This window comes from Somniosus microcephalus, chromosome 22 (genome assembly GCF_052327205.1).
Source record: "Somniosus microcephalus isolate GS21.2 chromosome 22, FLI_Smic_1.0, whole genome shotgun sequence".
NCBI lineage: Eukaryota > Metazoa > Chordata > Chondrichthyes > Squaliformes > Somniosidae > Somniosus > Somniosus microcephalus.
The window spans coordinates 19,680,347-19,708,176 of NC_141008.1; the positions used below are offsets into that span (position 1 = coordinate 19,680,347).

At 47.0% G+C, this 27,830-nt stretch overlaps 1 protein-coding gene across 5 annotated transcripts; it reads right to left on the reverse strand.

Annotated features, from left to right (window-relative positions):
• Positions 1–1,130: 1,130 nt before the first annotated feature.
• Positions 1,131–27,589, reverse strand: LOC147102080 (cytochrome P450 2D6-like). Of its 5 annotated transcripts, none has more exons than XM_085964252.1 (10): positions 27,288–27,503; positions 18,967–19,067; positions 18,077–18,245; positions 10,206–10,358; positions 7,984–8,144; positions 6,454–6,627; positions 5,054–5,195; positions 3,826–4,013; positions 3,036–3,177; positions 1,131–2,221 (listed from the first exon to the last, which is right to left on the reverse strand). In XM_085964252.1, exons 1-10 carry the CDS (start codon positions 27,388–27,390, stop codon positions 2,040–2,042), a joined length of 1,515 nt encoding a protein of 504 aa, XP_085820378.1. In that variant the 5' UTR covers positions 27,391–27,503; the 3' UTR covers positions 1,131–2,039. The 5 variants fall into 5 exon arrangements, with proteins under 5 accessions (XP_085820378.1, XP_085820379.1, XP_085820377.1 ...); XM_085964253.1 differs by lacking the exon at positions 27,288–27,503 and adding an exon at positions 26,672–26,845; XM_085964251.1 differs by lacking the exon at positions 18,967–19,067 and having other exon boundaries at positions 27,324–27,589.
• Positions 27,590–27,830: the final 241 nt, after the last annotated feature.

Sequence of the window (27,830 nt, forward strand, 5' to 3'; positions counted from 1 at the left end):
CCTTGTTCTCATCCCCACAGGTAGGAATTGTTGTGTATGTACCTTTAAGAGAATAACTGGTCTCAGACTGCAGTACCGGCAGTGACCACCCCTGTATAAAAGGCGCTAGTGAGCCTCTGCTGTTTCAGTTTCATTATTGACTTCCATCAGTAAAGACTTATTTTGTTCCACTCCTGCTGTCCGTGTCTCAATCATTCACGGACGTAATAGTAATTATCTCATACCTGTTGGTCAAAGTCAAGGGCCGAGGCTGCTCCATCACTACATCCTGGGTTCCCATACCTTCCTGACTCGCAGTCACACCTTCCTGTCCCTGACCATTGACAAACTCTAAAGTACTACTTAACCTAAGGGGTGTGACTGCCTCCTGGAACAAAGTGTCCAGGTAACTCCCCCCTCCCTGATGCCCCGCAATGTCTGCACCTCGTACTCCAGGTCAACAACTCTGAGCCGAAGTTCCTGGAGCTGCAGACACTTACCGCAGATGTGGTTGCTCGGGATCTCGCTGGTCTCCACAAACTCCCACATGCTGCAGTTACAGCACACCACCTGCCCTGCCATGTCTATCTCACCTTCTTTATTTAGTTGATTAGTTAATTAATTATTATTATTTCAATCAATTATTTTAGTTTTATTAATTAATTGGTTTCTCTAGTTTAAGTTACTAATTCAGTACAGTAACAGCAAGTTACAGTTTCCGAGCTCTGAGTTTAACTCACTTCCCCAGCTTAGAGGCTAAAAAGAACCGTAATACTCACCAACCAATCACCTACCTGCTGCCCTGTGATGTCACTCCTTGATTTTTTTCTGTTTTGATGGTTCCTCGCGCTGACGCTCTCTTTATATAGCGCCGCCTCCATCCCCGCTCTCGCCATTTTATCCCAGGTCCGCTCCTCTCGCCGCTGCTCTCACTGATCGCGACACCTCTCTCAATACTGCCGCCGCTGCTCCCGCCGACACAGGAATTTCAGAGCCAAGGTTCGTCCATTAATCCACTGCCATCATCAAACTGCTCAAAATGGCTGCCTGAATGAAGCCAACATTGCAAAGCTGGATCTTCAAAGAGACTTGCCCAGCTCAAATAATAGGTGCAAGGACTTAAAACAGTTTCTTGTAAAACTAGTTCTGTCTGCATTGTCATGAATAAATTTTAATTTGTGAATCACTGAACACATTGACAGTAGACTGAGCAGAAATGGGCAGCATTCAATTAGGTATGGCCAGCCGTCAATTGTGGCGGTTATGCAAAGGCCTATTGGTACAAATCAACAAGCAGTTTAGAATTTAAGTGCAATTTACACTGAAAACTCTTGTCCACTGGGATTTGGGGGCGTTCAGATGACCAATTTCACTTCAGATCCTTAACTCTTGTCGGAAAGAGGAAATTCTGACCTTTACTCTCTGGCCATAGTTTTGTGCCTGATCTGAATTTAGATCCCAGAGGCAATGAGCGAGTGCTCGAGCACAGTCTCTGTGAAAGCTACATAGTAAATTCTACCAGTTGGCCGTGGCTCAGGGTTTTTCGCCTCTGTGTCAGAAAGTTATGAGTTCACGTCCCACTCCAGAGACTTGGGCACAAAATCTCAGCTAGCACTCCAGTGCAGTAACAAGTGGGTGCTACACTGTTGGAGGTGCTGTTTTTTGGATAAGATGTAAAACCAAGGCCTCGTCTGCTCTCTCAGGCGGATGTAAGAGATCCCACGGCACTATTTCAAAGAGCAGGGGAGTTCTCCAACCGACATCACTAAAACCGATTATCTGGTCATTATCACCTTGCTGTTTGTGGGATCTTGCTGTGTGCAAAATATCTGCCACGTTTCCTACATTAAAATAGTGACTACATTTCAAAAGTATCTCATTAGTTGTAAAGCGCTTTGGGACATTTTGAGGTCTTGAAAAGTGCAATATAAATACAAGTCTTTCTTTATAAGCAATCAGACAGTGAATCAGTTGAAAAGTATAGTATACTACGGAAGTACAAATAATATTATAGAGAAGCAGAGGGAGGGAGCAACTCTCCTGGGCATCCCCCATGCATCTTATCTGAGTTTAACACACAGTCGGTAAGGAAGTGGACTACGGGTAATTCCGTATTTGGCTTCCGTGTAGCTTGGTCTTGGCTCGTTTTCCGGGAGAAGGAATGTGAAATGTTGGAGCAAGGATGTGAAGAACAGGAAGAGTTCGGTCTTTGCCAGCTGCTCCCCCAAGCACACGCGATGACCTGCAGGGTGAGGAGCGAGAGTAGTTAGCGCCTGAGGGAGGGAGGCCGGAGGGTCACTGCGGGGTCGCACTCATCGAACCGCAACTGGTTTCTCAAGTGTTATCATGTCGCTGTTGTGCTGCTGCCGCTGTGCTAGTGTCATCAGCTCCCAATCCCCTGGTCTGGGAACGCTATGTAGTAAACTTGCCAATTCACTAAGGCTGGCAGACAGGAAGGTCCCACTTTTACTGGGATCTTCCCAACCCTGAGCCTTAACATAACCAGCAAGTTTACCTCGGTGTTGCCGCAAGTTGTGAAATCCCCTCATGTTGCAATGCAAACGTAGTTCTCAATTCTGGGATGTAAACCGTCATAAATTCTAATTCATCTGCAAAATTGTTTGGAAATAAAAAGCCATTTATTCCATTTTGCCAGCCAATAATTACTTTTTAGAAACTTGCTTGTCCTTAGGGGCTTTGACAGTTGCCTTAAATTCAGCTCTAAATTTATGACAATTTTACACACCCCTCTGAGAGCAGGAGCAGGTTCGCCCCTCCCCACCCACTCCCCCAGGTCTCGGAACAGCCCCCACTTCTCTCAATTACTTTTGCGCCCCCCCCTCCCCCAACCACCACTTTCCTAATTCACTTGCTTATTAAATCATGTAAATAAAATGAAAAACTTGTCTCCCCTCCTCCCCAAGCGCTCATTGAAGATTTGCTATTCCTTTTACCCCCTTCATGGGCAACCCTACCCAGGAGGAGGCTAGACATCCATGATCAACCCACAGCTGCATATTTCGGTACATTTAATGATCCCTTGAATTCTACATCACCTGCGGAGAATGGAATGAAGGCTTCCGGCTTCACAAATTTCCCCTCCGAGTTGAGGAAGTGACCCGGATTGAACTGGTGTGGAGTCGACCAAATGTTTTCATCAAACAAGGTGGAGGAAATGTTTGGAATGATCACCGTTTCCTATGGGTCATTTAAAGAGACACATTAGCCAAGATTATATCTGTAATAGGCCGACAGAGCAATAAGGAGGAGCCCGCTACTTGTATTCTGGGCGCGAGATATTGACCCCTCTGAGTTCAGGACCATAATCCCAGTCCAGGATGCTCATCTCCCCTGTCATGGACAGATGGCATTCAAACCAAGCCCTATGAGACCAAGACTGGCTGCTGGCACCTTAGTCTTCTGGGCACTCAATGTGCGTTTGCAGCTCATTAGACCCAGAAGTATTACAGATGACCCTACCATACACCGAGAGACCTCCACATCTACCTGTTCCCTGCAATCCATGAGCAATGCCACCGGAGAGCCACTCCTTTAAATAAAAACAGAGGCCTCCTCCTGTCAGGAGCTGCTCACTGACTGACATACAGGCACATCTAACCTATCAATGGTATCTGTTTTAGAGAAGCTCGGCTCTTTAAGCGATATGGAGAAGTGCTGCTAACTCGGAATCTTCATATTTCCTATTAATAAGGGCTCACTACAGCAGTGAATGCCTTGAGAAAGTCAACAATTATAATTGAGGAGGAGTTGTGCTTTCAGAGACAGACAGGTCTTGCGGGTGGAGGGGTGGGGGGCTGCATATCCAAGATTAATTCCAGACTGTACCTTAGGGATTGTGAATCCCATCACCTCCGTATCTCTGTATGTTTGATGAGGAAGTGAAATTGGAACAATATTTCCAAAGCGTTGGATTTCATGGATAACAGCATTAGTGTACGGCATGTGCTCACGGTCTTCCAACATTGGCTTTCTCTCCTTCCCAACTACTCTCTCAATCTCTTCATGGACTTTAGCTGCAGAAGCAAAAACAGAACAAATCCTGAGGATCAGTTGAAAGAAAGAACACACATTTATATTACACCTTTCACAACCTCGAGATGTCCCAAAGAGTTTCACAGCCAATAAAGTACTTTTGAAGTGCAGTCACTCTTGTAACGTAGAAAATGCAGGCAACCAATTTGTGCGTAATAAGGTCCCACAAACAGCAATGTGATGAAGGACCAGATAATCTGTTTTAGTGATGTTGGTTGAGGGATAAATATTGGCCAAGACACCGGGAGAAATCCCTGCTCTTATTAATAGTGACATGGAATCTTTTACATTAACCAGAAGGGCGCAGACAGGACCTTGGTAAATTGAAGGTAGATTTTATTCCCTGCAAGTTATGCAAAACAATAAGACCCAGGTGTATTATGAAGCTGGGAGTCATCTCCATGGCCACCTGCATGACACAAGTCCAAGTGTTAGTTACATATGTGCCAACCTAGAAAGCAAGTCAAAGCTGGCCAAAAGCTTTGGAAAAAACTGATCCAACCCCAAACTCAAAACAGACCCTGAATAGAAGATATGTGAAAACTAATTATAATTATACTGAAAATACACTGGCTTGTAACTAAAGCTCTGAATGTGCCCAATGTTCCCTCACTAAGAACATGAATTGCAACTGTGGAAGGTACAAGAATTATTTTCAAGGAGGGTCTGGGGTCACGCTCCCCTTCAGGAAATTTTGGCCCAGAAACCGCTCAGTCAAACTACAAACACTGGTACTTTCTGGGATACGCAGTCAATGGGAGGGCACCTCATTTGCATGGGCCAAGCCATCCCAGGCACCACTTTGAGTGCTTCTCCAGCGCCCCCATTCCCATTCGTGCTAGAACCTTCTCCCAATGCCATGAGGGAATTATGGGGAGGATGAGTAATTGATGTGTTCTGCTTTGCATGAATCCAACAGTAAGGTTATCTGCTTGTAATAACCAGATTGAGTAATGGAGTCTCTCTATGATCGTGCGGCCTGAGCTTCGACTCTGACACAGAGACACGCTGTCGTACTTACACTGAAGCTCTGGATGTAGCACCATGAAGAGCAGGGCCCAGCGCAGGGTGGTGGAGGTGGTCTCTGTACCTGCGGCAAAGAGGTCAACAACCGTCCCTATCAAATTGGATTCCAGGAAACTTGTCTTGGGATCGTCCTTTTTCTAAATGTTAAACAGAAGGAAAAAATATCAGCAAGAATAATACATTCTAAAGGAATTATACAGAGCTGAAAGGATTTTTCTGTCAACCTGAATCCGTTGGGTATTTTCCTTTGGAGCTTCCAAAATGACTCGATGTTTTCCGGCGCACTGGATTGTGGGTTTCAGACTGTCCAACAAAGGGAACATAAGAACATAAGAACTAGGAGCAGGAGTCAGCCATATGGCCCCTCGAGCCTGCTCCGAAGTTCAATAAGATCATGGCTGATCATCGACCTCAACTCCACTTTCCCCCACTATCTCCATATACCTGGATTGCCCTAGAGTCCAACAATCTATCTGTCTCAGCCTTGAATATACTCAAAGACTCAGCATCTGCAGCCCTCTGGGGCAGAGAATTCCAAAGATTCACAACCCCCAGAGTGAAGAAATTCCTCTTCATCTCAGTCTTAGATCACAGAATCACAGAATCAGAGAAACCCCACAGTGCAGTTAGAGGCCATTTCGGCCCATCGAGCCTGCACCGACACATATCCCACCCGATCCCCGTAACCCCACGTATTTAATCCCCCTAACACTAAGGGTCAATTTATCATAGCCAATCAACCTAACCCGCACATCTTTGGACTGACGATTGGCACACATTGATGGCCGACCCTTAGTCCCGAGACTATGCCCCCTGGTTCTAGACTCTCCAGCCAGGGGAAACAACCTCTCAGTATCTACCCTGTCAATCCCTCTCAGAATCTTATATGTTTCAATGAGATCACCTCTCATTCTTCTAAACTCCAGAGAGTATAGGCCCAATCTATTCAATCTCTCTTCATAGGTTAACCCTCTCATCCCAGGAATCAATCTAATGAACTTAGGGAATTAAGTTCTCCCGCACATCATGTGCGGCTAGCTTTTTTTTCAGCTGCTCCACTGCCTTTCACTGAGGTGTGCCAAGATTTCTCTGAGCTTAATCTGATTTTAAGAGGCATGGCAGGTTCCTCTGGTGACTCAGTGCGTTACTGTACTGCCCAGTGTGGTACTGAGCCCTACAGACCAGGAACGTTTTCGATTCAAACCCTGGTCTATGCCATCGACTGTTCTCAACCAGAGCAGAATTATTCCAAGTACCCATTGCTGATCACTGTCAAACGATTCTGCCCCATGCTTAACCAATGTGCCAAAATCCATTCCATAGCATTACAGAAAGAGGATTTAAAACACAGACGTACAACCCTGCCTGTAATATGCTCCAGTGTCCATTACATACCTTCTCCTGCTCTGCCAAGAAAGCATCAATGAAGTCCCTGGGCTCATTTGGATTCCATAAGTCTTTGTGCTCCGTGACTATTTCCTGTAAAAACTGAACAATCGCCTCTTGATTTTTGAATATCTTATTGTGTGGACCGGGGAGGTGACGAATAAAGGGGAAGGAGTTCACCAGCTGCAACAAACACAGGGTTTGAAATTCAATGCATTAGTTTACAACACGTTTGCTGAAAATAGTGAACACAGAAATTCATTCCACTATATTTACTACATAAACAAAGAAAGAACTTGCATTTCCTCAGGACATCCCAAAACACTTTGCAGCCAATGAGGTACCTTTGAAGTGTAGACACTGTTGTAATGTGGGGAAACACAGCAGCCAATTTTCACACAACAAGATCCCACAAACAGCAATGAGATAAATGACCAGATAATGGTTTTTTTTAGTGGTGTTGGTTGAGGGATAAATGTTAGGCAGGACAACTCCGCTGCTCTTCTTTGAATAGTTCCATGAGATTTTGTACATCCACCTGAGAGGATAGATGGGGCCTCAGTTTCATCTGAAAGATGGCACCTCTGACAGTGCAGCACTCCCTCAGCACTGCACTTCAAGTGTCAGATTGGATAATGTGCTCAAGTCTTTGGAGTGGGACTTGAACCCATGGCCTTCTGACTATATAAATGCAAGTATTTCTTTCTCTCTGGTGAATTGCATACATTGTTGATCAGAAAAGTCTAGTTAACACCGCTATGATCTACATTTCAAGTTGGAAGGGTGATTAAGGGTAGGTGCAGTCGTCTTCTGATGTATTCTGCCTCACCCTCCATTCTTCCTCCTCCTCTTTTTCCAACTGGCAGAAATAAAGAGGAATTTCCACTGGGACACCCACTGCCCTAAGTGATACGGGAATTAGCAAAATTGTGCAACTTCAAATTCATACTAGGAAGCTCACAATACAGCAAAGTAAAAGTAATAGCAGTGCTAAACAACAATCTTAAATTGCACATGGATGTTGCTGGTTATCCCTTTAAATTTCTTGCCATCATGAGCGAGTCTGACTACTTCATTCAGACCAGAAAATGGCCTGTATGTTTTAATGATGTGGGAACAGCTGGCTGCACTCCTCGTGAACCAGAAATGCACAGTATCGGGGGTCATTTTGGCTTCGTGTGATAGTGTAATACAGGTGATATTGATTCAACTGCCCATTATACATCTCCCCCCCGATTTTAATTTCCATTCTATGATTTTAACCCCCCCTCCCATTTGTTAGATGGGTGGAGATCAAATGACCCTTTTCCCACTCCATAAAGCCCCATGTCGACCAGTTTAGGTGGTCTTTATGGTGGCAAAATATTGGCCTTTTCATCTATCTGAACTCTCAGGTCATTCCTGTATTTCCTCCATACTCACGATTATCACCGTCTCAAACTGTAACCCAACCTGGGCTTTGCTTCATACGAGACTGACACTGATGTCCAAACTCCTACAATACCCACACCGTCTGGTATATCTGTGGATCTGCCTTACCTGACCCCAAAATCCACCTTCCAAGACAATGCTTTCTCCGATTATGTGAAGAAATTCAAGGAATTTTTCATCTTCATATTCAAACCGGTCTCCAAAGACAATCGAGCAGATAATATTTGAGGTTGCGTTGTTTACAATGAAATGTGGATCAAAAGGGAGACCTGAAGAAATGACGACAGGTTGTGAATGTTCCCAAGTAATGATCTAAGTAACAAACATTCTGATAATCTTAAATATACCAATTGTACTGAGGGATTTAGTAACTGACGAGGGCTTGGGATTCAATTCAGATTCAACTCACTCTATCTGGGCCTATTCAAACCCAGCCACTGAATCATAGAATCTTAGAGAGTTACAGCACAGAAGGAGGCCATTCGGCCCATCATGTCTGTGCTGGTTAAAAAAGAGCGATCCTGCCTAATCCCACTTTCCAGCTCTTGGTCCCTATCCTTGTAGGTTACGGTGCTTCAAGTGCATATCCAAGTACTGTTTAAATGTGATGAGGGTTTCCGCCTCTACCACCCTGTCAGGCAGTGAGTTCCAGACCCCCACCACCCTCTGGGTGAAAAGTTTTCTCCTCAACTCCCCTCTAATCCTTCTACCAATTACTTTAAATCTATGCCTCCTGGTTATTGACCCCTCTGCTAAGGGATATAGGTGCTTCCTATCCACTCTATCTAAGCCCCTCATAATTTTAAACACCTCAATTAAATCTCCCCTCAGCCTCCTCTGTTCCAAAGAAAACAGCCCCAGCCTATCCAATCATTCCTCATTGCTAAAATTCTCCAGTCCTGGTAACATTCTCGTAATTCACTTCTGTACGCTATCTAGTGCAATCACATCTTTCCTGTAATGTGGTGACCAGAACTGCACGCAGTACTCTAGCTGTGGCCTAACTAGTGTTTTATACAGTTCTAGCATAACCTCACTGCTCTTATATTCTATGTCTCGGCTAATAAAGGAAAGTATCCCGTATGCCTTCTTAACCACCTTATCTACCGGTCCTGTTACCTTCAGGGATCTGCGGACACACACTCCCACATTTCCTCTACACTTCTCAGTGTCCTACCATTTATTGTGTATTCCCTCGCCTTGTTGGCCCTCCCCAAATGCATTACCTCACACTTCTCCGGACTGAATTCCATTTGCCACTGTTCTGCCCACCTGACCAGTCCATTGATATCTTCCTGCAGTCCACAGCTTTCTTCCTCACTATCAACCACACGGCCAATTTTTGTATCATCTGCAAACTTCTTAATCATGCCCCCTACATTCAAACAAGTAGAGCTGGCATCATGGGACAATAAGGAGAATTCACATTTTTAATTCGCAAATTTCCCCAAAAATCCAAATTTACCACAGAATGCCCACCCTTGCATAATGGCATTTCCAGTAAGAATTCCCTTTCCTGTGCTTTGAAGAGGAAGAACTGGACGATTAGGAGAAACAGGTCAAGAAGGCCAGGCTCATCAGGGAGACAATACAGAAGTTGAGAACATCGAAAAAGCTATTTCTGACCACTTCCTTGACTACCTTACCACCCACGATCGCCTACTTTACCCCAATCTCACCAGCCTCATCATCTGCCCATGAGAAAAAGCTCTCCCTCAGCTCTCTCACACATTCATTTTCAGACTTCCAACTCGCTCTCCTCCGGACCCCCAACTCATCACGACACCTCCACTGCCTTTGACCTGGCCTGCTCCCTCACCCCCTCTACCTTCAATGCCCTCATTCCCATCAATGACACCCGTCCAGCAGCCACAAACAGAGCCAGCGCACATATCCAACAAAACCCATGCAGCTACCAGGCTTAGAAACCATATCATTGGCATCTTGAAGCAGAGCCTCAGAAGCTTCGACAGATGTTGATTCACCTCACAATACAACTCTGACACTACCTCCAAGATCACTGACATTCCTGCTAATCAGAAATTTTAGCTTCCTATTAGAATGAACTGGAAACATTGTCATTCCTTGTAAATTCTTCTTGCATTTTAGTGCCTGCATAAACTAATAACTTACACCTCCTTCTTCTTCTTCTTAGGCAGTCCCTCGGAACCGAGGATGACTTGCTTCCACATTAAAAATGAGTTCTCAGGTGACTGATGAGTCCAATGCGGGACCTACAGTCTCTGTCACAGGTGGGGCAGACGGTGGTTGAAGGGGCGGGTGGGTGGGGTAATGCATCTAACATTTCTCTGAAAATGTCATTTCCTTACCTTTTTTATCTTCAAAGGCTTGGTTTAAAAATCCAGCCTCTTCCACAATTCGCATCTCCAGAGATTTCTTCCCCATCCCAAGGTTTCTCAGTGTCGAAAGGGAAAACTTTCTCTGCTCTCTCCACCAAAGGCCATATCTAGCAAAGACAATACCTACAGAGGTACAAGAGGAACTGAGTAATTTTAACTTTGGGTGATATTGTAAAATGGACGATATCGATTCAGCCGTCAATGGAAATGAAAATTTGAAGAGATGTATTACTGACGGCATAAACCCCCACAGTGTTTTATTCATCTTTATTTTCTACGTTACTCATTAAGGTGTGTCTGAGAATGTTGGGGTCTGGTTAAGTTTACCAAAATCTGCAAGGTCAGGTGTGGCAGGGGTCAGATGCACATTGTGTGTCAGCTGTGGCTCAGTTGCGTCTTTCAGATGAAACGTTAAACCGAGGACCCGTCTGCTCTCTCAGGTGAACATAAAAGATCCCATGGCACTATTTCGAAGAGGAGCAGGGGAGATATCCCCGGTGCCCTGGCCAACATTTATCCCTCAATCAGCATCACTAAAAAACAGATTATTCGGTCATTATCACGTTGCAGTTCGTGTTTCCTAATTTACAGCAGTGACTACACTTCAAAAGTACTTCACTGTTTGTAAAGCGCTTTGGGGCGCCCTGAGGTCATGAGTGGTGCTATAGAAATGCAAGCTTTTCTTTCTTCAATTTGATTTTAAAATGAACTCAATCTTAGAGCTAAGCATATATCCCTAGAGCAGTGGTGGGGCAAAATATGGCCCGCGGGCCGTATCCAGTTTGCCAGTTCACTCTATCCGGTTCGCTGGACAGGACAGAAATAGAAGGCGAGCCGGAGCTCGAGCTGCTCATTGGTCTGAGTCGAGTCGCGGCTGCTCATCTCGATGACTCTTTTACTGAAGAACGAGACCGGCGCTGCGTCTTTCCTCGCCCAATGGCAGAGTACGATGGCAGGGGGTTCTCATCACCGTCTTAGATACGGGAGGGGATCCCGGAGCACAAGGACTCCAGGTAATGGCACGTGACTGTAGTTCAGGCCTTGTGAAGCCTCGGGCTCCCTTACTCAGCATACGTAGACTTTCAGTACTACATATCATCGATCGATCGCTCAATCATTTCATTCATTTAGTAATGGAAGATTTTACGATTTTACACTACATTTTGTGTATTTAAGATAGTATCTGACTGCCATCTAATTTATGTTTATAAATTATTGACGGTAGAAGTGGGAGTGATGATTAACACTATGAGTTGGCCTGTTTCACATTTACCAATTTAACGCTTTCCTCTCACAAATGGCTGTTAGTGGGGTTATTCATTCTTACACAATTGTTCACTCGTTTTAATATTATCACGAAATGGACCCAGGTATATTGGACATTGCATTCACTGTTTTTAATTTAAGCCCTTTAACCACATACCACGAACAATTGAAGTTTATTGTCATGACTGGAAGAGGGTTGTAGAGATTTATGTTGTTGGTCAGTCCCAGTAATAAATAGCACTCGGGGAAGGAATGTGCATTATAATGGTGCATTACTTGTGGTCATTCTCTATTGAAAGTCCACAAACTCTATCGGCGTCTTGGCGTTCCTCAGGAGTGATCGCACGTTGACAATGAACAAACCCAATTTGACGGCCGATCTGGGGCGCAATTTGCAGCTTAAATAATTTTCCAAGTCACCTAATTATTTCTTAGCAAGGATTCAACAGCATTTCATGTGCAATTTTTGAAGGCTGCATAAGTGATTTTATCCTTGACTGTGCCTCATACCTTGTTTATAATTGTAAACCTGAATCATGTTGGTTAGCCTGTTAATAATTGTTGTTATTTGTATTAAGTGTGGAAACGACATCAAGGGTTCTTTATACAATAAAATGCCAGAACAAATTTTAATGGGAGCTGTTGTTAACACAATTTATTTTGTGTGTGCGGCAATGTGCCCTCTAATTTTATTTTTCGTGTGCGGTCACTGTAAATTTGCTGGGCGGTATCTCTTCCAGTGGCCGGAGCTGACGAGAGGCCTGCACGGGACCTCGCCATTGGTGCGCAACCAGGCGGCCGCACACTTCTTAGGGGAACATTGGTGTGCGGCCCTCAACAGCTCACCACAACTTGATAAGTGGCCCTCCAGCCCAAATAATTGCCCACCTTGCCCTAGAGCATCCCACAATTTCCTATCAATTTCAGCGCTGAATGATCAGGAACTGCGGGACTTTCAGCAACATAAGAACATAGGAATGGGCAGGAGTGGGAAGGAATGGTTAGGAATGGAAAGGAATGGACAGGAGTGGAAAGGAATGGTCAGGAGTGGATAGGAATGGGAGGGGGTGGAAAGGAATGGGAGGGGGTGGGAAGGAATGGGAGGGGGTGGGAAGGAATGGGAGGGGGTGGGAAGGAATGGGAGGGGTTGGGAAGGAATGGGAGGGGGTGGGAAGGAATGGGAGGGGGTGGGAAGGAATGGGCAGGGATGGAAAGGAATGGGAGGGTGTGGAAAGGAATGGGAGGGAGTGGAAATGAATGGGCAGCAATGGGAGGGGGTGGAAAGGAATGGGAGGGAGTGGAAAGGAATGGACAGGAGTGGGAAGGAATGGACAGGAGTGGGAAGGAATGGGAGGGGTGGAAAGGAATGGACAGGAGTGGGAAGAAATGGGAGGGGGTGGAAAGGAATGGGAGGGAGTGGATTCACTCTGATTCACCCGGACAGACCCAAAGGCTGCCCACTGGCGATTCTATTTTGGATTCTTTTCATTGGCTGTTTTAATTAACGGCATGAGGATGGATGGCCAATCCCTTCCATTTATCATTACTGTTAGCAGAACCGATTCTAAATCTGTTCCTGTGTCGATGACGACGGGGAGGAGGAACTCATTTGCCTAAATTAAAGTTCTGCTTCATGCAAAGCGTGCTGGGATACGAGGGTAGGACTTTGAGAGCCCTTTCTCTCCATTACATGTCATTATAATATACTGCGAAGAGACCCAGGACATCCTACTTCAGGATAAATCAACTACAGAGATCCCACACATCAGTATTCCCAGAAGAACTGATATCAATATGTCCAGAAGGACAGGTCTCAGTGTGTCCAGGAGGACTGGAGTCAGTGGCCTAGAAATTGGGTATAGCCCCGCTTGAGGCGTTAGAACTGGCGATGCGCAAAGTTTATAGCCAGACGAAACTTATCGCCGCCTGGCGCGATATTGGGTTGCATCGCCCCCAAAGGGGATTGAGGCGCTAAATCAGCCGTTGCACGGTGCTCTTAAGGCGCAAAAGGTCAGGCGCTACTCAATTTCGACGCGGACGGGCGCAGCGCAGGTGAACTCAATTACGGGAAAGCACGAGACCTCCAGGCGCCGGCCGGCTCTTAAAGGGGTGGGTCAGTCAGCCTGAGCTTCAACACCCAACGCCCTGTAGGCCTCAGATTCAGCGCTCGCCCTTGTCTGGCGGTACAAACTTGTTCATCATGGAGAAGGTTAGGCAGAGAGCAGAGCGCTTCAGCACTGAGGCTCTGGACCACTTGGTGGCTGCAGTTGAACACCGTTGAGAGGTCCTGTATCCGGATAATGGCAAGAGGCCGAATCAGAAGGCTTATCGACAATCTTGGAGGGAGGTTGCTGTGAGGGTGAACTCCAGCAGCATGGCGACCAGGACCCCTGTTCAGTGCAGGAAGAAATTCAACGACCTCACACGGATTGTTAGGGTAAGTGATGGTTTACCAAACTTGTGCTTCCCTCCATCTGCAGCTGACTTCGGGCACCCTGCTGCAATGATGCGCCAATGGCCATCTGTCAGTATGCACCCATGGCCCTTTCTGGGCACACACATGGACAGACGTCTCAAGGCCTCATGTAAGGGCTCTTGCACCATGGGGGGCATGCGATGAGGTCTCAAGGCCTCATGTAAGGGCTCTTGCACCATGGGGGGCATGCGATGAGGTCTCAAGGCATCGTGTAACAGAACCTCCCCTTCTTTCCCCTGCAGTCCAAGCTGGCGATGATTCGAAAGGAGCAGCGTCGAACCGGTGGCGGACCTGCACAAGTGGTCACTCTCACGGATCTGGAGGAGTGCACCAGATACTTGGAGGACATCTGACTGGTCCTGTGACCACTGCATCTGCCGACCCCATTACCGACAGCGCGGGTAAGACTCTCAGCTTTTTCACCTGTTGCCTTCCACTTGGTCCCCCCGCCAGCATGCATCCTCAGTGTGCAGCCATGTCAGAGCCTTGCCGCAATCTGGCCTGCCTTTCAGCAACGCTGTCCTTTTGCTAAAGCCACTCTTCCACCTCCCACTTTCAGATGAAGCAGCACCAACTCGGACTCAACGCGCTGAAGCTGCCAGTGCCAGTGCCACCGGAGGCGAGGACCAGGAGGAATCCGGACCAGCCGCTGCAGAATCCGGGGAGCTGAGACATCTGCAGACTGGGGATAGTAGTCCCCTGGAGGGGAGGGGGGGTGGCTCTGAGGATGAACCAGTTGCCGGACCAAGCGGCATGCAGCAACGCACGGGGGATAGGCAAGTTCGGCCACCGTCTCCCCGCAGGGCAAGGCAGGTCGTCATGACTGCTGCACAGAGTGCAGATGATGTCCGTCGCCTGGCTGAGATGAGCAAACAGGCCCGGGTCAGACACACGGAGCTGATGGCTGCAGTGGAGAAGATGCCTGAGTCAATAGATTCATTGGCTAGGATTATGTTGGACTTCGGGGCAACAATGGAGAGGACTCTGCAGGGCTTTGGGGCAACAATGGAGAGGACTCTCCAGGTGTTCGGGGAAACTATGGACAGGTCTATCCAGGGCTTCGGGGCCACAATGGACAGGACTATCCAGGGCTTCAGCCCAACAATGGAGAGGACTGTCCACGGCTTTGAGTCGGCAATGGAAAGGACTGTTCAGGGCTTCGGACAATCCCTGGAAAGGTCTGTGCAGGGCTTGTCCGAGGCAGTGGAGCGGTCGGCACCTGCCTTGTCCGAAGCCATGGGAAGAACTGTCCAGGCCTTCTCCGAAGCACTGGCACCTGCCACACAGGTCCTCACTGTTGCCACGCAGTCACTTGCTGGGCTCCTCCACAGCCAGATTGACGCAACGCGATCTCTCACTGCAGCCACCCTCTCTGCATCAGATAGGATCACCCCGGGCCCTTCCACTCCCGTACAAGGCCAGGAATCAGAGGAGCATGCGATTGTGGCGGATGAGCCGAGCCGCTCCCCTCAGATAGCCAGTGTTTCGTCCGACCATGGTGCAGGTGTCCTCTCTCGGCAGGAGAGCATTGCACATGCCAGTGCTGGGACGCCTGCGTTGCAGCTGCCACCACCTGCAGGCCACACTGCTTCCAGCCATGGTCACAGCAAGCATCCTGCGCCCGCACCCTCCAAGCCCAGAGGTCGGCCAGGCCGTCCCTCAGGGGCTTCTGCGCTTCCAGACAGTCAGGAGGCGTCCCCCAGCCTTGAGCCCGCCACTGGGGTCCAATTACGTAGGAGCAGCAGGGAGGGAAGGGGCCGGGTGCGAAAGAGAAGTCGTTCTCCCTCAAGGGGCCAGTTGTAGAGGGAGGTGCTGAGACGTTTGTTTGTCCAAATTCAAGGACACCCTCACCTGCTGTTATATTTGCTGAGGTCTGTTGAGTTTTGCGGCTTGGCCGAACAGTTAACAGTTATTTTGAAAGTTATGGTTTGTGCTCACATTATGTTGTTTAGCTGTAATGAAAGACTTTTGTGTCAATAAACAGAAGTTTCAATGTTGCATGGTGCATGTGACTACTTTCAGTGATGCTGGCATTCAGAGGCCCTCAAACATCCAAAGTGCGCATGAGTTAAGACTCTCATCATTCCGCCACAGGGGTGTCGACACGAGTCCAGTGGAGCCTCTGACATATGGACCTTCCACTTTCAGCAGCCCTTCCATCTTCCTCCTCCTCCTCCGCCTGCTCTTCCTCCTCCTCCTCCTCCTCCTCAGCCTGCTTGTGCAGGGTCCGAGGGAAGGTAATGAATTGACGCGTTCGCCTATAAAGGGCATCTGTCACTTGCTGGATGCAACAGCGGACTGCAGCCTGAGCGACAGTCGCATTGTCCCCAATGGCTGACTGAAAGGATCCGTGGCCATAAAAATGGAGGCCATCAGTCAGTTTAGCCATAACGGACAGAGGTTCTGCAGCGTTCACGCGGCTGCAGATGCTGACCAAGCAGGTGGCACAGATCAGTAACAATGTCCCTCCAAATTCGGAGCCTTCGCAAACACTGCTCCTCCGACATATGCACGGTGGCATAGTGGTTAGCACTGTTGCCTCACAGCGCCAGGGACCCGGGTTCGAATCCGGCCTCGGGTGACTGTCTGTGTGGAGTTTGCACATTCTCCCCGTGTATGCGTGGGTTTCCTCCAGGTGCTCTGGTTTCCTCCCACAGTCCAAAGATGTGCGGGTTAGGTTGATTGGCTATGATAAATTGACCCTTAGTGTTAGGGGGATTAAATACGTGGGGTTACGGGGATAGGGTGGGATATGTGTTGGTGTAGGGGTTACAGGGATCGGGTGGGATATGTGTCGGTGCAGGCTCGATGGGCCGAAATGGCCTCTATCTGCATTGTGGGGTTTCTGTGTTTCTGTGTGATATCAAGGCTTGTCACCTGCTGCCTAAAGAACCTCGCAGCATCCCGTCGGATTGGCCGACCTCCATTGCCCCTCCTCATTCTGGCCAATCCCGGCCCTCTCTCCCGCCGTCTCTCTGCCCCTTCACAGTGTTGGGCGATGAGGCCGTCGCCCTCCAAACAAGCTCCCATTCCGATGCCAGTTGGTCAAAAGGCTTTTAGGTGTAGTGCTGCAAGTGCTTCGGACAGGGTTGAAGGTCCCAAGTACTGTAAAGCTAAATTCCCAGAACTCCGCTCCACATTAGCTCGCCAACTCTCTCTAGCAGCGTTCGCAATGAGCAGGCCAAGTGGCAGAAGATTCTGCACTAGAGCTGTCCCCTTTAAATAGCGCCCCCCTACTCCGAGAAGGGCCTGTTAGCCCTCCCTCGAACTGTCACTAATAGCGCTGGGCGCTAAGGCTCCGGGCGCCACCCAATATGCGCTCAGGCGCTCCTAAAAGGCGTTGCACACTGAAATGACGTCATGAGCTGCTTGCGCTCGCGGGCGCGCGCAAACACTTAGCGCAGGCGCTAAATGTATAGTCAATATCTGAGTTGGCGCTATCTTCATAGCGCTCGCCCCAACATAGGGCTTCGCCCCAATTCTAGGTCTCTTTAGGCGCTCAGCGCCGGCGCTACCAACCCAATTTCTAGGCCAGTGTGTCCAGGGGAACTGGAGTCAGTGTGTCCAGGGGAACTGGAGTCAGTGTGTCCAGGGGAACTGGAGTCAGTGTGTCCAGGGGAACTGGAGTCAGTGTGTCCAGGGGAACTGGAGTCAGTGTGTCCAGGGGAACTGGAGTCAGTGTGTCCAGGGGAACTGGAGTCAGTGTGTCCAGGGGAACTGCAGTCAGTGTGTCCAGGGGAACTGCAGTCAGTGTGTCCAGGGGAACTGCAGTCAGTGTGTCCAGGGGAACTGCAGTCAGTGTGTCCAGGGGAACTGGTGTCAGTGTGTCCAGGGGAACTGGAGTCAGTGTGTCCAGGGGAACTGGAGTCAGTGTGTCCAGGGGAACTGGAGTCAGTGTTTGCAGAGGATCTGTGTACCTGGACAAGCTCATGCCTGTTTCCCTGGATACACTGATACCTGTTCCCCCATTCCTTGTCGGAATGTCCTGCAGACTGAGGGATGGAAGCTTTATTGATCAACAACTGAAATAACTAGTCAAACAATTCCCATCACACTCCCCCCGGTTCCCGAGGCTGTCTCTGAAGCCTGGCACAGTTACCTTCTCCTATGCGCTTAAACAATTCTTCATATATTGGAAAGAATGGTCGATCAGCAAAATCTTCTGATTTCTTCACCAGTGCCTCTTTTATGGTTTCATAGCCACTCAGTATCACCACATTTGTCCATCCAAACTGTACACTGAACACATTGCCGTGTTTCTTCGCCAGCTTAAAAATGAAGAAAAGAATTAAATGGGGGAAAAACAGAGTCCATTATTGTTACTTTCACATCGATCTCTCGTAGGTCAAATGCCGCACCGATCAGAAAACATAATAACCTAAGAAATAGGAGCAGGAGTCGGCCATTCGGCCCTTCATTCCTGCTCCACCAGCCAATAAGATCATGGCTGATCTTCTATCTCAGCTCCACCTTCCTGCGCTATTCCCATATCTCTTGGTTCGAGCGGTTGTGCATTATATTCAGAGATAGTACAGTTTGGAATGTTTCCAAACAGGCACAGCAGATTGAGTAACCCAGTATGGAGTTATTCAGCACCCTGCCCTAGATGGTGTTGGCTCCAGGGAGGTTGGCATTCCATTCCATGTGCCAATGCATGCAAGGTTGGTGCTGGGTTCATCATGTGCAGTGAATGTTGTCCTTGGCTAATGCAATCATCCATCCAACCGCCTGCAAATCTGAAACTAAGAAATGCTGCAGTATCGCAACTGTACACGCCCTCAAATGGCTGCATGAAGTGCTGGCACTGAGCTGCCAAGCTCCATTTGTAAGCTGGCCATATGAGGTCCTAATCCCAAGGCTCAGCATCTGAAGAGGTTCTTTAGCTGGTCCTTCAGCTAGCAGATTGCAACTCCTCCAATTCCACTTTCACGCTCCTCCTCATCCTTGGGTTCTATGTCTGACCAACTGCTTCCTCTTGCATCTCAATACCTGATTGCCCCCTGCCCCTGGAGTGGATACAGTGCTTGCCACTGCTGGAGTGAATGATGCAGGAGGCTGCAGATTGGCCTCAACCATGTCCTCTTGGCTATCTAGAGGAGCAGAAGAGAAACATGTTTTAGAATTTGGCAATAGAATAGCCCTTGAAATTGATAAAACGTTGCCGTTTATTGTGCTACAGTGGCAGAATGTGTGAGGGAGTGAATGAGCGAGTGGATAAGGAGATAAGGAGAGCATAGAGGAAAGGATGATACTGGACTTGAACTAGTGAGAGAAACTCAACCATTCCTCCCCTACTCCTTCAGTTACTCCATCCCAGAATCTCCCGGTCTCTCTCCTGATGAGTAAAGGGTCACAGCTTAGATAACCCCTCTTATGTGCGGTACAAGCAAAGGGAATATGTTAAAATAAGTCATCTGAGAAATATGGGGCACCCAAGTTCCCACAGCAGCAGCCATTTTATATAACCGTGTTAACATGCAGCATACAGGTACATTATGTGGGCACTGTGCTTGGAGATTACTTATTATACTTTTACAACTGGACAAACACGTTGTAGAGTGTGCTGATAAAACATGGGCATGGCTGTGTTTTTAATAATTAGATGAGTAGTTGACAGAGTTTTGAGTGCGAGCTTGGCGAGAGCTGGATGAAGCTGCTAAACGGAGTGACGATGGGAATCTGGTGAGGTGGGAATTCGGTGCAGAGAGGGAAGGAGGGGCTAATTAATTTAAACCAAGGGGCAACAGCAAATAAGTAATATATAAATAATCAGAATTATTAATTAGATCTAAGGGGTTAAAATTAAAATGAACTAAGTAGAGGATGTCAACATTAAAGGGATCCACATTGCATTAAATAAAAATCTGGTGTACATAAATAATAAATAAATATTAAATGGCAGTAAGGGGGATACTAAACTAAAAACATATTTAGATATTTCTATCTATCCAGATCATAAGTAGATAGACCTTGAAGTAAAATGATGCGACAGCTGAGAGCCGTTGCCTGCAATTTGGAATGGTGGAATAGACTGCAGTTAGCCTGGGAACCAAGGTTAGGTGCAATTGCCACGGTGTTGGAATGTTAGAACATCTGCAGTGGATTGGAAAAACAAAGGCCAACAGCAGGGCCGTAACGCAACCTGTGGGGACATATTCCTTTTGCATTGCCGTAACTACCCCAGATATGAGTCTTGATGGTCGAAAACAGATGATCCCTGCGAACGTGGCATCGTTATGATTGGATTTTGGGTTTGGGTGTCAGCCAGTGATTGGTTCAGGAGGACTCCATGGGGGCGCTAACTTTGGAATAGTTTGAGGTTTAGCGCCAGGCACTAATGAATCTCGCTGCATGCAAAATTCAGTGTCATCGCTCAAAGAAAGGACGGGAGTGCTAACGACCTAGCTCAGTGGCGTTAGACTCAAAGCGCTAAGCAATTTCAGGTGCAGTCTAATCGCTAGTCATCATTGCCACAGGCTCATTCCAGTTCTTAAAGGGGAGGTTCAATCATGCAGCAGAACCTCATTCTCAGCATTGCTGGTTCTGCAGCTGTCTCAGCAAGCAGCAGAAGGCCAAGGAGAAGGAACCGGACCACTGAAGGAGGTGTCATTATGGCAGATCAATGGCCCAGGGAGAGAGCTCACAGATTCTCGAACCAAGCATTGGAGGCCTTGGTCCTCGCTGTGGAGAGACGGAGGGAGGTTCTCTACCCAGCAAGAGGCAGGAGGCCCTCACTGCAAGTCTTTCGTGCCATGCAGAGGGAGGTTGCCCATCAGGTCTCGGGCAGCACTGTGGTCCCCAGGACCAACCCGCAGTGCAGGAAGAAATGTAATAACCTCACTCAGGTGGTCAGTGTGAGTGAATGCTTCAACAAATGTTACATACCACCATCTGAACTACAGTCTGCACACACTGGTCAAAGCACCACACCCCCAGCACTCACCCACCAACAATCTCTACCTACCAACACTCACTCCCACAACTCACATCTTGCACACAATGACAGATATTCAACTATGGCAGGCACATCACCCAAACACATTGCTCCACACTGATTCACACACTTTCCTCTCTCTTGCCGGCCAAGGTCACTCACAACAGGAGGGAGCAGGAGCACACAAGCCAACACCCAACCACTGTCTGCGCGGGCATGGTCGCCCTGGTCTGAGGCTTGAGGTCTGGTTGCAGGAGGTGCCAGATTTCGGTGACCACATCCCTCCTGAAGAGCCTTCTAATGCACTGCTCCTTGCTTAATTAGAGGTAGGAGAAGTGCTCTCGGAATACCCTTGGAGGGTAAGGCCTCCTGTTGAGAGCCCTGATGGCCCAAATCCTCCCTCTGGCCAAATGTTGCAATCTTTCTCGCTGCCTGTGCTCCCTCTGCCATAGATCCTGGAGGGCGAGGTTGACTGCCAGTACAGCCCCCATTAATGTAAGGAAGTGTAGCACTTTGAAATTTTGTCAGAATAAATGTAACAAATTTTTAGTAGCCACAACAATGCTGATACTAAAGAACCTTTAAATGACTGAATTAAACACTTGCACAATCGCAAACTGACAAGCAGTGAAGCAGCACTAACCTGACAGCTGCGACTGATCCCTTTAAGTATCACCCCTGAAGCCTGCTTCACACCTCCTCCTCCTGTCATTGTTGGAGCGAGGCGCTAAGGCAAGGGGCGCTAATCAATTTGGCAGATCGGGTGCTCAGTGAGCGTTGCTCACTCACTGATGTCATGATCTGCCTGCCGCTAAAGCCCCAGGCTCGCTACCTGTTAGCGGTGGCACTAAGGGGTGACTGGATTTGACGTGCAGCGCTAGATTTGTCTCGCCCCAGCGCTACTTCATTAGCGGCCCGTTAGCGCCCCCGCCAGGCGCTAACCAACCGAATTTCTCCCACCCACAGGTTTTAAATGAAAGTAAAGGTATAAGAAGGGGACCTTAACAGCCACAAATTGTAGAAGATTTCAGGAGTAGAAGATTTCAGGAGTAGAAGATTTCAGGAGTAGAAGATTTCAGGAGTAGAAGATTTCAGGAGTAGAAGATTTCAGGAGTAGAAGATTTCAGGAAGAATCAAGGAGACACCTGGGAGAGGGAAAGAGAGAGACACACATGAGACACAGGGTGCAGCCTGCTCACAGCTGTGTTTCTACCCAGAGTATAAATGTTAATATAAGTCTCAATTATTCTCTGTAAACTGCTGCTCGAATACTGTAATGTATTAAGCCTTGCTTGTGCTGAATAAAGTTAAATCACTATCTCCAATACAGGTCAACCTCGAATCATTTGGAACCTGGGTCCCTCTGGGATCTTATAGTAGACATAGAGAATATGTTTCCACTTGTGGGGGAGACCAGAACTAGGGGCCAAAAATAAAAGATAGTCACTAATAAATCCAATTGGAAATTCAGGAAAAACTTCTCTACCCAGAGAGTGGTTAGAATGTGGAACTCACAATGAAAAGGAGTAGTTGAGACAAATAGCATAGATGCATTTAAGGGGAAGCTGAACACATGAGGGAGAAAGGAATAGAAGGATATGTTGATGGGGTGAGATGAAGCGGGGTGGGAGGAGGCTCATGTGGAGCATAAACACCGGCACAGACCAGTTGGACCGAATGGCCTGTTTCTGTGCTGTATATACTATGTAATACTGTGCAATAGCCCTGTTCAAAAAAGGGGAGAGGAATAAATCCAGCAATTATAGGCAAGTCAGTCTAATGTCAGAGGTGGGGAAGCTTTTAGAGACAATAAATTAGGACAAAATTAATTGGCATTTGGAAAAGTTTGGGCGAATCAGCACAGATTTGTCAAATGCAAATCATGTTTGACTAACTTGATCGAGTTCTTTGATGAAGTAATGGAAAGAGTTGATGAGGGTGGTGCGGTTGATGTGTATATGGACTTTCAAAAGGCCTTTGATAAAGTGCCACATAATAGACTGGTTAGCAAAATTAAAGCCCATGGGATTAAAGGGACAGTGGCAGTGTGGATACGAAATTGGCTAAGGGACAGAAGGCAGAGAGTAGTGGTGAACGGTTGTTTTTCAGACAGGAAGGAAGTATACAGAGATGTCCCCAGGGGTCGGTATTGGGACAAATGCTCTTTTTGATATACAGTATATTAATGATCTGGACTTGGGTATACAGAGCATCATTTCAAAGCTTGCAGATGACACGAACGGTAAGAAGGATAGTAACAGGCAAGTTGAGAAGGCTGTTACAAAAACACATGGGATCCTTGGCTTTATTAATAGAGGCATAGAGTACAAAAGCAAGGAAGTTATGCTAAACCTTTATAAAACACTGATTACGCCTCAGTTGGAGTACAAGAAACTTTGTGCTACCAAAGAGCCGGCACAGGCGCGATGGGCCGAGTGGCCTCCTTCTGTGCTGTATCATTCTATGATTCTATACTCCCTCTGTGACACTGCCTCAAGTTTACAGTGAATATGCCACTAAAATGTCTTGTAAGGCAACATTGTTAGATGGTGTAAATTGTGAACACACTTACCTGGGCAACCCTGCCCAGTCCAGCAGACTCCTTCTAACGACTCATTAACTGATGAGTGAGGAGCAGTATCACGCATGCATACTGATTGGTTAATAAATTATGAATGCGGTCCAGTAACATTGAAATGAATGCATTACTGCAAATGTGTAACAAAGAAAAAGCAAATAATACTTCAGCTTTGATACAGTTTCTGTGTGCTTACATGAATTTCAGACCAAATCAGAAAACTGAGATTCAGAAAAAAAGATTTTAAAAAAGACTTGCATTTAGAGAGCGCCTTTCTCAACTTCAGGACATCCCAAAGCCTTTACAGCCAGTACTTGTGAACTGTAGTCACTGTTGTAATGTGGGAAACGCGGCAGCCAATTTGTACACAGCAAGCTCCCACAAACAGCAATATGATAATGACCAGATTATCTGTTTTAGTGATGTTGGTTGAGGGATAAATATTAGCCAAGGCACCGGAGAGAACTGCCCTGCTCTTCTTCGAAATAGTGCCATGGGATCTTTTATATCCACCTGAGAGGGCAGATGGGCCCTCGGTTTAACATCTCAATAGAAAGACGGCATTTCTGACAGTGCAGCACTCCCGCTGTACTGCACTGGAGTGTCAGCCCAGATGTGCTCTGGAGTGGGACTTGAACCCATCATCTTCTGACTGTGGCGAGAGTGCTCCGCCTGAGCCACGGCTGACAGTATGAAATAAAGCTAGATCAAAAAATGTATAAGGGAACAAAATTCTGTGCGGTATATTAAAACCATGGAAAGGGCACACTTATTATTCACTAGACTGACACCAAGGGCTGGATTTTCATTCGGCAGTCGGGAAGGAGGCGGGACTACAACTTTCAGGTTTTAGTCCCGCCTCCATCGACGTCCGGCCAATCGACGCAATTTTCACTTGATTGACCTTGTTGAGCCCGCCCAGCGGGCTCAGCAGGCCAATTAAGGGCCACCCGGCAACAGGTAACGTCACAGACTGAAATTTCATCTGTCAAGAGTTCTTGACAAATGAAATATCAGTGTTTCACAGCTGTTTGAAGCTGTCAAACACTGACAGTCTGAGTTCTAACCTGAGTCCTTCTACGCAGACTCAGTTAGAACTGTCACCGGCACTGAAAGCTGCAGCCTGTCACTTGACAGATCGCAGCCATTCAGCTTTCAGTGCCGGCTGAGTGATGGACTCCCGACGCCTAGAGGAAGAAAGGCTGTTATGGTAAGTACAGGTAATTTAAACTTCTTTACACACTTTAGACACACCAAACACACTTACCTTTGCACTCATGCACCCATCACCCACCTGAACACTGACATTGCGACCCCTCCAAGTCCTTCAACCCAACGGCCCACCTGCTCTAACCTGGCGTGGTTTGGAGCCGTCGGGAATCCCACACGACACCCCTCAAAATAGGGATTAGGCTAAAAACTGCCTGTTAACTACCTGTTAACAGGCAGTTAATTGGCATTAATCCCTTCCCGCCTCGGGTCGGTGGGTCCCAGTGCGGGGCGGGTACCCGCCTCCTCTGAAACTTACGTGGAGGGGGGTTTTGGGCGGGATGTTGTCAGGACCCCGAATTTGGGATTTTTGCCCCCCGCATGCCTAAAAGCCCGCCTCACGGCACACTGAAAATCTGGCCCCAGGAATGGGAAACTGTAGTTATGAAGTAAAGATCGAAAAAATGGGTCTTTTATTGCCTTGAACAGAATAGGTTAAGGAAGGATTTAATTTAGGTTTTCTAAATTATGAAAGGTTTTGAAATTGTAAATCGTGGAAAAAATGGTTCCAATGATTGGTAAATTGGTGCAGAAGTTCAAGATTATTAGAAGAATCAAGGGGGAGTTAGAGTAAATGTTTTCACATAGAGGGATATAAGAACATGGAAGGCCCGAAATTCCTGGATTTTAGGGGGGCAGTGGCAGCACAATTGTGTTGGGCGGGCCACAACTTGGGACAGGGCCCAATTGTATCACAGCTCCGCCCCTTTTTCCTACGTTACCAAATTCTGCCAGAAGTGAGGGAGAGTGCTTCTTCCATCTGTTCCCCGCCACCACTCCCGAGGAATTCTCTGCAAGAGATGGGACTGAAGGATGATGTTATCCAGCAGATAATCTGCCAACTCTGCCCCCCATTGCCCCCAGTGCTAAGTAAGGCTGCACGATGCAGAAGCACTAGCACGGCAGAACCAGCCCTCGGTGGAAATGGCTCCCATGAGTGCCTCAAGTGCTGGGTTCCCAATGGCTATTGATCGCAGAGCCAGCCCCTGGCAAACTGGCACTCCAAGGTTCATGCTCGCACTGAGGCAGATGCCCCACTAACACTGCCAATAGCAGGAGCGCGTCCCCCCTCCCCCCACCAAGCAAATGATCCTTATCCTGGAATTAGGGACCAGATCAGTTAAGTAGTAGACTAGGCGGCAGTAAACCCCACCCACCGACCTTTCAGTGGCGGAATATGGCCCGGGGTATTTTGGGCCTGGACTGTCTGATCACAAATGAGGCAGGTACTATTAACAACATTTAAAAGGGATTTGGGTATTGAAAAGGAAGAATATCAAACGATATTATGGAAATGGTGGGAAACTGGGATTAGAATAGATAGCTCCAGTTACAAAGCTCACACCAACACAAGGCACGATGGGCCGATTGGCCTCCTACTCTACTGTAATGTCTATTATTCTATGAAATGAATAGAAAGAAGTAATGAAAAAGATGAAACAGATGCAGAGAGAAGAGAAAGAAAGTTGTTGTTACATAAAATAGATTTTAAAATACAATTGTTAAACAGTCCAAAACATTAACCTCACATTTCGTGCTTGACAACACTAGATGTAGAAAGTTTATTTGCTCTTGTTTATTTTGATGGTTCCTGAATTGTCTCATTGTTTACTAATGTGGAAGTTACAGATTAATCGAGCTCATTGACTGGCATCCAAACAGGGTTATAACAAACCAGCAGTTTAGTGAACTCTCACTTCTCTATCTTTTCAACTGTATATTTTAGCCCAGATCATCTGTCAAATCTATGAATAGAGATCAGCCCCAAAACATAAATAAAACTTCAAATACATTTTTAAAAAACATCACATTTTTAAAATGACTATAAATTACATAAATTATTTATTTTAAACAAAAATTTAAATTTTTGAAAAAATAATTAAAGTTTTTAACGAAGGTAAAAATAAACTTACCTTTCTTTAAAGTATTTTAAAATGATAAATCTGTGGAAAAAATGTTTTACTTTTACTTTCTTCAGCTCTTATCTTGTTAAAAGCAGGCCTTGAGCCGTGAGCCTTGAGCCTGCCTTTCCAGGCCCAGCTGTTTCAGATTTACCTGGGCTGAAGCACTGCTGAAAAAAACGGAAGTTGCAGCCGAACACGCTGCCTCTCCGGCGCAGGCGTTTGACCTGTGCAGACCTTTCACCTTGAACGGGAGTTCCTGTTTCCAGCGCATGCGTAAAACCGGCACTTCCGTTGGCCCTACAGGTACACACGTACACACATCGCGTACACACCCGTAGGGAACGGAATTTCAGGACCAAACACAAAAGTTATGCTTGACTCCATTAAAGAAAGAAGGACATAAAGAAAGCAATGGTCAATAAAAAGAAGGATAAGTATATAAAATTGGAAAAAAGTGAAAGTGAGACATAATTAATCAGACGGAAATGGAGGAAAACAGATGAAAAAGCAACTCATCAACAGAAGGAAAGAAAAACTGAGAGGGTTAAATGTGCTCCACACAATGAGGCCCCTCACCTTCAGCCAGCCCCATTCACTCTCTGTCATCTCACTGCTTGTAGTTTACCTTTGCAAATGACAGGTGAGGGTTGCTCAAGTCTACCTGAAGAATGTTCCCAATGAAAGGCAAACCCCAGGGCCCGGGAGGGTAGTTCTGACACTTCTTCCATCTCTTCATGAAGTCAAAGACCAGGGCAAACACAGTGCAGAACACGGCCAGCACGGTGAATCTGTCAAATACTGTGTGTAGGAACTCAGAGAAAACCATGAGCTCCATGTTTCCCAGAGAGGCAAACACTTGTCCAGCAGTCAACGAGCAGAGAACAAATCCCGCCCAGTCTGTCAGCTGAACGTGAGCAAGAGCTGCTGTCGAGCGTTTACTGGCAGTGGCCATCCACTCTTGTGCAATACTCAACACTTTATTCCAGCACCATGTGACTTTGTTTACTGACCCAGTCTTTGTATATAACTATAAAAAGAAAACTTACTTGTTAAAGTTCAATCTCTCCTTTGCACTTTTTTCAATCTTCATTAACCCTTTTTTCTTTTTCACAGCCAGATTAATAAAACAGAAGATTTGGAAACTTTGTTGAAGCTGAAGGCTATAGAG